Raw genomic sequence first — 9,531 nt, 5'->3', positions numbered from 1 at the left:
GAAAGGATATGGAGGTGGGAAAGGGAGGAATAAAGTGGCTAAGGGTAACATTTCACTTTCCCTGTGACCAGGGGTAGGAGTCAGACCCAACCAAATGGGTATCACGACCTCCAATCCCTCTGGGGGACTGCAGATGACTGCACAGTCCAGGGCACCTGGACTGCAGAGCATTTCCAAGGGTGCTCATTGTGTCCAGTTGTGCCTCTACATCCTGCCCCTGGTGTTTGATAGATGGTGACCCAGAGGGCTCTGCGTTCTCCCTTCTTTCTAACCTGAGTCCTCACTGCCTCTCCTGAGACTGCAGAGTCCTCTTTTGCCTGCGAATACCCAGTGCTTTACCTCTAAGAAACTCCATCTTTGAGGACCTCTCCCTTTATGAGGCTCTACTCACAGGCCATCCCAGGCATATACTGTCCCAGGAGGATCTCTGTGCTCTCCTGACACCTCCAGCTGCCCCTCCATGAGAACAGCCGTCTGACACTGTGCCTTAATACGTAGGAGAGCTGTGCATGTGTAAATCCATGACCGTTCAGCATCTCCACTATCCTTGGACTCTGATAGGTGAATTGTCAAACCAGCTCTTGGTCTCTAAAAGATCATTACATGATCCTGAGCTCTGTGTTGCTGAACTCATGGAGAATCCTGTGCAGCAGGTCCTTGAGGGGTGCAAGTCTTTGGGCCTATTCTTGACACCAGCTTTGGAGGAAAAGCTCAGCTTTCACGCACTGCACTGATAGAAATTACTTTATTACAGAGATACTGTTAGGGAGCCAGTCCTTGTCTAGCATTCAACACAATTTAGAGTATTAGGCGAGAAAGAGCAGACACCATAAAAAGGGGAATGAATACAAGTAGTTCTGGAGCTACACGATAACAATTATTATCACTAATAAAAGCCATAATAAAAATAACATGAAGAAACAATGTTCAGTCCAGTTACAGGACACAGAAAGAGTCATTTGTGGAGAGATTTGGAAGGATTACCACTGCTTAGAATTGTCCATGAAATCACCTTCCTAATAGCATCCTTGAGCTCCTTGTTCCTCATGCTGTAGATGAGGGGGTTCACTGCTGGAGGCACCACTGAGTACAGAACGGCCAGCACCAGATCCAGAGATGGCGAGGAGATGGAGGGGGGCTTCAGGTAGGCAAATGCTGCCGTGCTGAGAAACAGGGAGACCACGGCCAGGTGCGGTAGGCACATGGAAAAGGCTTTGTGCTGGCCCTGCTCAGAGGGGATCCTCAGCACAGCTCTGAAGATCTGCACGTAGGACACCACAACGAAAACAAAACACCCAAAGCCTAAACAGGTACTAACAACAAGAAACCCTTCTTCCAGTCTAATCGCTATTCATCTGGGGACTCTGAGCTCATCACTGGAACCCATAGATCTTACAATCAGAAAATCAGGCCCTTTTGCGGTTGCACCCCACCTTGGACATATTGCAACCCATCCTGTGAATAAATGCCTGGTTTCAGACATATCACAGAGGAGATGCCCTTTAGTTATAGGAAATATTAGTCTGGAGGCCAGGGCTGACAGAAGGGTGCCCATTGCCTGGTCCTGCCTGTGCTTCCAGGACACATTCACATGGCAACGCAACAGAGCATCACCAGGTTATGAGAACTCCTGGGCCATATCCACACAACAGAGCATAAAAGCACAGCATGGCAATGAAGAGGACAACTCTAAAAAGAGAAAGTCCTGCTCTGCCGGGATGTGTCTCCAGAAAGCTGCAGTTCCCATGAGAAGGCTGCAGTGAGGAAATGCCTGTTGTGGGAGTGTGGGGGTGACATTGTCAAGCAGAGGGTCTGTCCCCACAGGCTGCTGCCTGAGTCTCCTCCCCTCCACTGTCCCTCCATTTGTAATGTTACAGCACTGGAGACAGAAGGGAAGAGCCCATAGTGACGTCTGGCTGCCACCATCACAGGAGAGGGGTTTGAGATGACACCCTGACGGTGCCTGGGACAACTGAGCACTCCTAATGGACATGAGGCCCATGGTCTCACCCCATCTGTACTCGTCTGAGCCTAACACTGTCCCCCTGAGCTCCCTTGGTGCCAGTTCTGGAAGAGACACTGCACGAGGAAACTCTCCTCATTGCACTAGGGGCATGCGAGGGAGCTCGAGCAGTGGGCTCTGAAGTCCCCCCTCTCTGCTGGAGAAGGGGGAAGAAGCCTGGCTTCCTGCTTCAACACAGGATGTGGGTCCAATTCAAAAGAGAGGTTCCCAAGGAGACATACAATGAAGTGAATATACTTATTTATTTGCCTATTATATTTGTCTGAGATGGATAGACGAGAAAAAAATAAGAAGGAAATAAATGCATAACACACATCCTTGATGAGGGATATTCTATTGAGTGAATGGACGTGGGGCAGGTATTGGCAATGACCTCATATCCATTGAACCATCTTTTCTAGTGTGTCCCTGAGCTCCTTGTTCCTCATGCTGTAGATGAGGGGGTTCAGTGCTGGAGGCACCACTGAGTACAGAATGGACAGCACGAGATCCAGAGTTGGGGAGGAGACAGACGAGGGCTTCAGGTAGACAAGTATGTCAGTGCTGACAAAGAGAGAGACCACAGCCAGGTGTGGGAGGCACATGGAAAAGGCTTTGTGCTGGCCCTGCTCTGACGGGATCCTCAGCACTGTTCTGAAGATCTGCACATAGGACACTACAATGAAAATGAAACACCCAAAGCCTAAACAGACACTAACCCCAAGAAGCCCAACTTCCCTGAGGTAGGAGTCTGAGCAGGAGAGCTTGAGGATCTGGGGGATCTCACAGAAGAACTGCTCCACCACATTGCCTTGGCAGAGGGGTAGGGAAAATGTGTTCCCACTGTGCAGGAGAGCATGGAGAAACCCCCAGCCCCAGGCAGCTGCTGCCATTTTGACACAAGCTCTGCTGCCCAGCAGGGTCCTGTAGTGCAGGGGTCTGCAGATGGCAACATAGCGGTCATAGGCCATGACTGTGAGGAAAGAATACTCTGCTGACATAAAAAAGACAAACAGAAAGATCTGGGCAGCGCATCCCAAGTATGAGATGGCCCTGGTGTCCCACAGGGAATTGTGCATGGATTTGGGGAGAGTGGTGGAGATGGAGCCAAGGTCAAGGAGGGAGAGGTTGAGGAGGAAGAAGTACATGGGGGTGTGGAGGTGGTGGTCGCAGGCTACGGCTGTGATGATGAGGCCGTTGGCCAGGAGGGCAGCCAGGTAGATGGCCAGGAAGAGCGAGGTCTACTAGGCCATGTCAAGTGCATGGGGTGTCCAGCACAGCCACCACGTTCCTAGCACATTCAAAAGGAAAACAAGAGAAAAATCAGACCTTTCAGAAATGGTTGGTGGGCAAGCACCCTAGGACACCTTGGTTTTCACACCTGCTCCCCAAAACTGATTCCCACCACTGCCTTCACGCAAAGACCCCCTTGGAGAGGGATAACAGCTCCCCTCCTCTGGGTAGCCATGCTACCACTAATGCAGCCCCATAAGTGTCTGGCCTTATTCACATGAACATGCACCACTGGCTCATATGGCATCCCTTGTAACATGCAGGCCCTTCTCTTCAGGCCAGTTCCCAGTTCCTCATGTTCTGCTCTGTCTTCATAGACAAGGTTATATTCTTCCCCACATTGTGGGGCTGCCAGGAGATTTCCTTGGTAGTGGGAAGCCGCATGAAAAAATGAAATATCCTGGAAAATCCCCATCTTGGGAATGTCAGACTGTGCATTAGAATGAGGAAATGTCACTTGAAGGCTGGTGCTGTGGTGCAACAGGCCACCCACCAGGACGCAAGGATCATCCCTTGGCTTTGTGTTACAAGGAACAGCCAGTGGGGATGGAGAGACATTAGTGAAGGGAAGGAGATCCCGTGTGAGAGCAAAGTGAGGAAGCAGGCTGGGCGTTTACAGGCTGCATGGGCACAGCCGCAGGTTTGAACCAGCATAGGACAGACCGTGGTGGATATAGCGAAAGGCACTGCCAAAGCTCAAACACCCCAAATAAGGTTGGCATCCTATTGGCTAAGACTGTTGTCTCTGCCACCAAGACCTACCAGGAGGCACTGGGGCCTCATTGTCCCCCTTGCCAACACCTTGAAAGGTGTCGTATCATTGCCCTGCACTGAGCACTGCACGCCCCCACCCACATAACATCCCCAGGAGGACCTGGAAAACATGTGGGGGAAAGGATCTCCCTTTGAGGAAGCTCAGTGACCGAGCTTGGGCATTCTGCCTGATCAAACACATCAAGGGTTAACGTGGGATCAGAACCACCTGCACATTTCCTCTACCTACCTGTTACCAGTGATCACAGTTTTCTCCTCCAATCAGCCCCTGGGGAATCTTTGCTGCTAACGACTCTCAGTGGGATCCATTAATGTTCTACAGAACTTTGGAGGTTGCTTCTGACTTTGAATTCTTGAACATTTTGTTCAGTCTCCTCTCAGTAACTGAGGTTCATGGGCTCAGCACCAAACGCACTATGGGGCTCATTAAAAAGCAAAAAGCTTTGACCAACTATGTCTGCCCTTGTGATTTTCATCAGGTCTTGCAAGGCTAATTGGAGAGGTTTCAGGAGTGTAGCTGAAAGTTGGAGACATCAACAACATGCAAGTATTTCTGCCCTTAAAGGTTTTTATTGCTATTATTAATATTCAGCTTTCAGAGTTAAGTGACAGCAACATCCTCCAAACTGTATCAATCCAGAGTGACTCCCAATGCAGTCTGTGCATGTAGGGAAAAGAGTGTCCCAGAGCTCAGGCACTGTATGGACACTCTTCCCTCTGCCTCCCCAGCCCTGACATTTCTCTCATCAGCCACCTGGGACTTCCATCACTCCTGTTAGAAGCTTCCCTATTCCTCTGATGTCTGAAACTGAAGGTTACAGCTCATCTGCCCCAACTCTCAACTGCTTTCCTTAGAGAACTAGCTCCAAATAGGCCCAGGATTTTTCTCAATTACAAAGAAACAGAAATAAAGCATGAAATAATTCCATAAATAAGATATATGCCCTTTGATTGTAGGCTAAGTCCACGATGTCAACAATGAGGCCCCCTGGCCACAAGGGAAAGCCTTACTGAAAAGACTGAGCAAGCTTTAAGCTCTCTGAAGTGCAAACCAGTGGCTGGGGCTCTGAGTGAACAGAGTAAAAGGAGTCCCAATACTGTGGCTTTACAACGGCCAGCTCGTGTCCTGTAAAGATGGTGTTAGAAACTGTCAGTTTAAGCAGGACACACAGGAATGAGAGAGCCACACATCTCCTGGGTCATGATGTGGGCCATGCTCCTTTTGGAGATCCCAGACCTGCCTCAGCTTTTCCACAAAAGTAGGAAAAATCCTCTGATGCTATTTCCTAGAGAGGAGAGATTTTTCTGGCTGCTCAGAGCAACCCAAGCAGGAGCTGAGGATGTCAGAGGAAACCCAACCCACCAACACCGAAAGCACTGGGCCTTCCTGAACCCTCAGGCCAGGAGCAGGAGGGGACAGGGGAAATAGCTACATCCCAGACTTCCTCCATCAGGCCTTCAGCTCCACAACTTGTCGTGGCTTCAAGGGAGCTCCCTAACCAATACTTCTTATGATCCTGGTGGACAGGGCAGACTGAGCAGACACAGAGAAGACACGAGAGAGAAGGGTGAGAGAACTCAGGGTGTAGAGTGGGGCTCACTGTGCCGTAGAAAAGATGCTAGAAGCTGAATAAGCAACCCAAAGAAATGAGTAAAGGTCATGTTTTCCTTGGTAGTGGCTTGGAATGCCACATCTCTGACAGGATTCAAGGCAGATGAGTTGTCTCTTCTGCAAGATTTGCCCCAGGACTACATAAAACGTCTAGCAGGGATGTTGGCTGTAGGGGTGCTCACAAGCTTTGGCAGTTGGGGAGAGGTGAGATGGTCACCCCACGAGTTTCTGAACAAGACAAAATGCAGCTCCTGAGGCCGGCAGTGCCTTACAGGCTCCATACGGGAGTCTGCACAGCAGCACCGCAGTGTGGGGGCCTGTCCTGAGGCACCGGGGTCAAAGTGGGAGAGATTCAGAGTGCCAGGGCTCTAGAGATCCCAAAGAGAGGCAGGGTGCCAGGAACTGAACCCAGGGGAAAAACACTACCTGCAGGTGTCATGGAATATGTCGAGAACTAACTACGGTACAAGATGAGAAAACGCTTTCCTCAGGGTCAGAGGAAGGAAAGCTGGGCAAAATTAATGGGGATCTGGAGGTACTTGTCCAGATTTTCTGCCCAGCCAGACCCATGGTTTTGGAGTCTACCAGAAATTACAGGCCCGTCTCATGCCCTCTGCAAGGAAGGAAGGAAGAGGTGTTAAGGGCATGTTTGCTCTTTATTGACACATCATCTCCATCTCAAACACCACAGACCAAGAAACCTTGCTGAGGACTTTTAATGCAAAGACCCTGTAGAGCCTGTCTCAGGAGAGCAGATTCCCTGAGCCTGTATTAGGGGATTTCTGAGGATGAAGATCTGAGAATCTCTCTGCATTCCTATCCCACACTTTGTGAAGAAAAAGATTTGTTCTTAACATCTGAGAAGAATTTCCCATTGTCCATATTTTCCCTGCTGCCTTCCATGCAATTAGTGTGCCCCTCCAAGAAAATCCTGCTGCTCTGTGCCCTCCACAAGGTACTAGTGCACAGCATGAAGATCCAGCCTCTCCTTATCTGTCCCACACTCCAGCATGTACCCTGACCAACTTGGTGTCCCTCTGCTGAACCCCCTCCCATTTGTTCATTTCTTTGCAGAACTGGAGAGCCCAAATGGGATCTGGTATACAGGCATGGTCTCCACTGTTTCAAAAAGAGGAGCAGCACATGTCTGTGGCCCCACTGGCTGTGCTCTCCCAAATACAAACCCATGGGGGAGGCCAAACTATGGCACAGGGACTCAAAGAGGTTCTCAAATCTTCTGTCCTCAGAGATAATCAAAACTTCACTGGAAAAGGCCCAATGACAACACCTGCCCTGGGACCTGCCTTCAGCAGGGTATTGGATTCCTACCTCCAGCTGTCTCCCCCATTGCAGGCTCAAAGAATCTGCTATTCTGACACTCTTTCTAAAGAAGGGACCTGTGGATTTGGAGCTGTCAGCTCAATGGCTGGCCAAGGTCAGGGGTCTCAGAGACACCCATATCTCTGAGGGATTGGAATGGATTAGGGCCTGGGATGGAAAGATGAAATGAGGGCTCTGGGACTCCCCTCGGTGACTACTAAGGCACTGAGATGAGTTGTGGGTGCCCTTGGCCACCACCAGGACATACCTCTGGGAGTCCCCATGGCAACCGCCAGGGCTTTGTGATGGCAGTGGCATCATGTCCCCAGGGCCATTGTGATGGGGCAGTGCCCATGGCGACCAAGTCTGTGCTGGGCTAGAGCACCACCTTCAGGGTCACACTGAGGAGAGAAGCTCCAGCAAAAGGAGCAGCTCCCATTTGTTCCCAGAGCAGCAATCCAGAGCAAGTGCCCTGGAGATGGAGAAGGAGAGGCAGGCGAACGCCTGCTCCCAGCCCAGCAACGGGCATCCTGTGAGGTGCAAGCGCACAAGGAAGGTGAGTGGTCGGGCAGGAGGCAGAGGCTGGCAGCAGGGATGGGAGCACAAGGATGGAGAGCACAAGGATGGTGGGGCAAGCCAGCCAGGCATGACCTTCTCTGGCCAGAGGCTACTTATTGCTGGCTGTGGCGATGTTCTCCAACACCAAGCACCACGCCTGGGATGCTGCAAGGCCTGTGTGGGTCCTGGGAGCCCTGTGTGGAGGGTCAGAGAGCCTCTCTGGGCCAGGGGCAGCTGGGTCCTCCTCCACCATGAGCTTCCTTTTGACGTGGGGCTGGAGTTTCCTGCACCTCTGGGGCTGTTTGTACCTTAGCTAATGGGGAAAAGGAGAGGGCGTCCCTCGGATGGGGAATTAGGATAAAGGGAGGCTGCAGCCTCCAGCAATTGGAGAGACCCCCCAGTCTCACAGACTCATCCTTCATTCGAATAAAGTTTTAGGACTCCTCTGTCTCCTTTGTGGACATTCAGTTCTTGACAGCAAGATTTTCCGCACAGGCCGAACCTTCTGTCACTCATCTCCACATTTGCCTCCCTCTTTCTCCTTTCCATCCTCTAAGAGGATTTGATACAGCTCCTTTGGAGTCTAGTCCGTTGAAAGGAACTTCCATTATTTGGAAATGGCATGCAGCCCCACAACACAGCTGCTCATACACCCTTTCCTGTCACTACAATGAGGGATAAAAGCAAATTAAATGAAGTTCTGATATTTAGGTTTTTTCTTCAACTGCCTTTAAAACATTTTCTCCAGCAAGAAAAGGAAAGCACAAAACATTCCCTCCTCACCAAAACTCATTGTTGGGCACTGACAACTCACCAGTATACCAGAGTGGCCAGAAGCGGATGTTGTAGTACGAGCTTGGACATTTTCCAGTCCTGATAAGGAAAAATAAAAGACAAAAACAAAAGAAAAAAAACAAAAGATCCTCACTCAGCACCAGACTTAGGAGAACAGCAAGAATCAAAAACAATCTGGAAGAAAGGACTTCGACTTGAGGACCTCCAGGTCCTGATTCACGGGCGGTGAGCAGTACTTTTTGCCAGCAATACTCTCTTGCAAACCCTGTGATACCCATTAATACCGCAGTAAGGCATTAATACCCCATTAATGCTCCCCAATAAAACTGGTTAATACCCCATTACAACCCTCAAGGACACCTTGATACCCATTAATACTTCAGTAAGGCATTAATACCCCCAGATTAAAGGGGTTAATACCCCGTTATAACCCTCGAGGACACTTTGATTCCCATTAATACTCCACTAATTCCTGGGCCCCTTCCCGGACGCCTGGGCCCTCCTCAGATGCCTGGGCCCTTCCCGGATGCCTGGGCCCTCCTCGGACGCCTGGGCCCTTCCCGGACGCCTGGGCCCCCCAACTCAGCTTCACCCGAAGCCACTTGTGGGGCAGGACGAGGGGCCCAGGCGTCCGGGCCGTCGCGTCGCATCCAACGGCGCCATTAAAACTTTGTACGGAAGTTCCCGCCCTCCTGTCCTTGTCCTGCCCCGCTGCCTCCTGCCCCCTCTGCACCTCCACGTCCCCCCTTGGCGCCCCCACAAATTACACACGACAGACCCAACATTGGGACTTTTCCTGAGCCTCGGTCCCCGCAAGCCTCCCTCCATCACCAATGGCTTAAAAACACTGTGGGTACCTCTTTTCTGAATAGGAACCTGTCAAAGTAACTTCACCGAAATAATAGTACCATGAGGGAAAAAAGGGGGAAAAATGAAAGAAAAAGCTAAAAAGGAGGGGGAAATGGAATAAAAGGCTGAAAATTAGAGGGAGAAGGAAAGAGAAAAGCTGAAAGAGGGGGAGAATGAATGAAAAAGAGGAAAAATGAAGGAAAAAACAAAAAGAGAAAAAAAACATGAAAAATTATTAAAGGGGGAACAAAAGAAAAAACTAGAAGAGAGGGGAAAAGAAAAAGGTAAAAGGGGGCGAAGAATGAAGGAAAAAATGAGAGGCAGAAAA

General features: G+C 50.3%; 1 protein-coding gene across 1 annotated transcript; it reads right to left on the bottom strand.

The window, feature by feature from the left end:
* Positions 1 to 955: 955 nt before the first annotated feature.
* Positions 956 to 3,150, bottom strand: LOC148592375 (olfactory receptor 14C36-like). The gene is made up of 2 exons (XM_088535109.1): positions 2,706 to 3,150; positions 956 to 1,302 (listed from the first exon to the last, which is right to left on the bottom strand). Exons 1-2 carry the CDS (start codon positions 3,148 to 3,150, stop codon positions 956 to 958), a joined length of 792 nt encoding a protein of 263 aa, XP_088391235.1.
* Positions 3,151 to 9,531: the final 6,381 nt, after the last annotated feature.

The sequence above is a fragment of the Tinamus guttatus genome, unplaced genomic scaffold (genome assembly GCF_059628265.1).
Source record: "Tinamus guttatus ecotype Peru unplaced genomic scaffold, ASM5962826v1 Tinamus_guttatus_pri_ptg000616l, whole genome shotgun sequence".
NCBI lineage: Eukaryota > Metazoa > Chordata > Aves > Tinamiformes > Tinamidae > Tinamus > Tinamus guttatus.
Note: the sequence above shows the minus strand (reverse complement) of the source record. Positions and strands in the feature narration are given on the sequence as shown.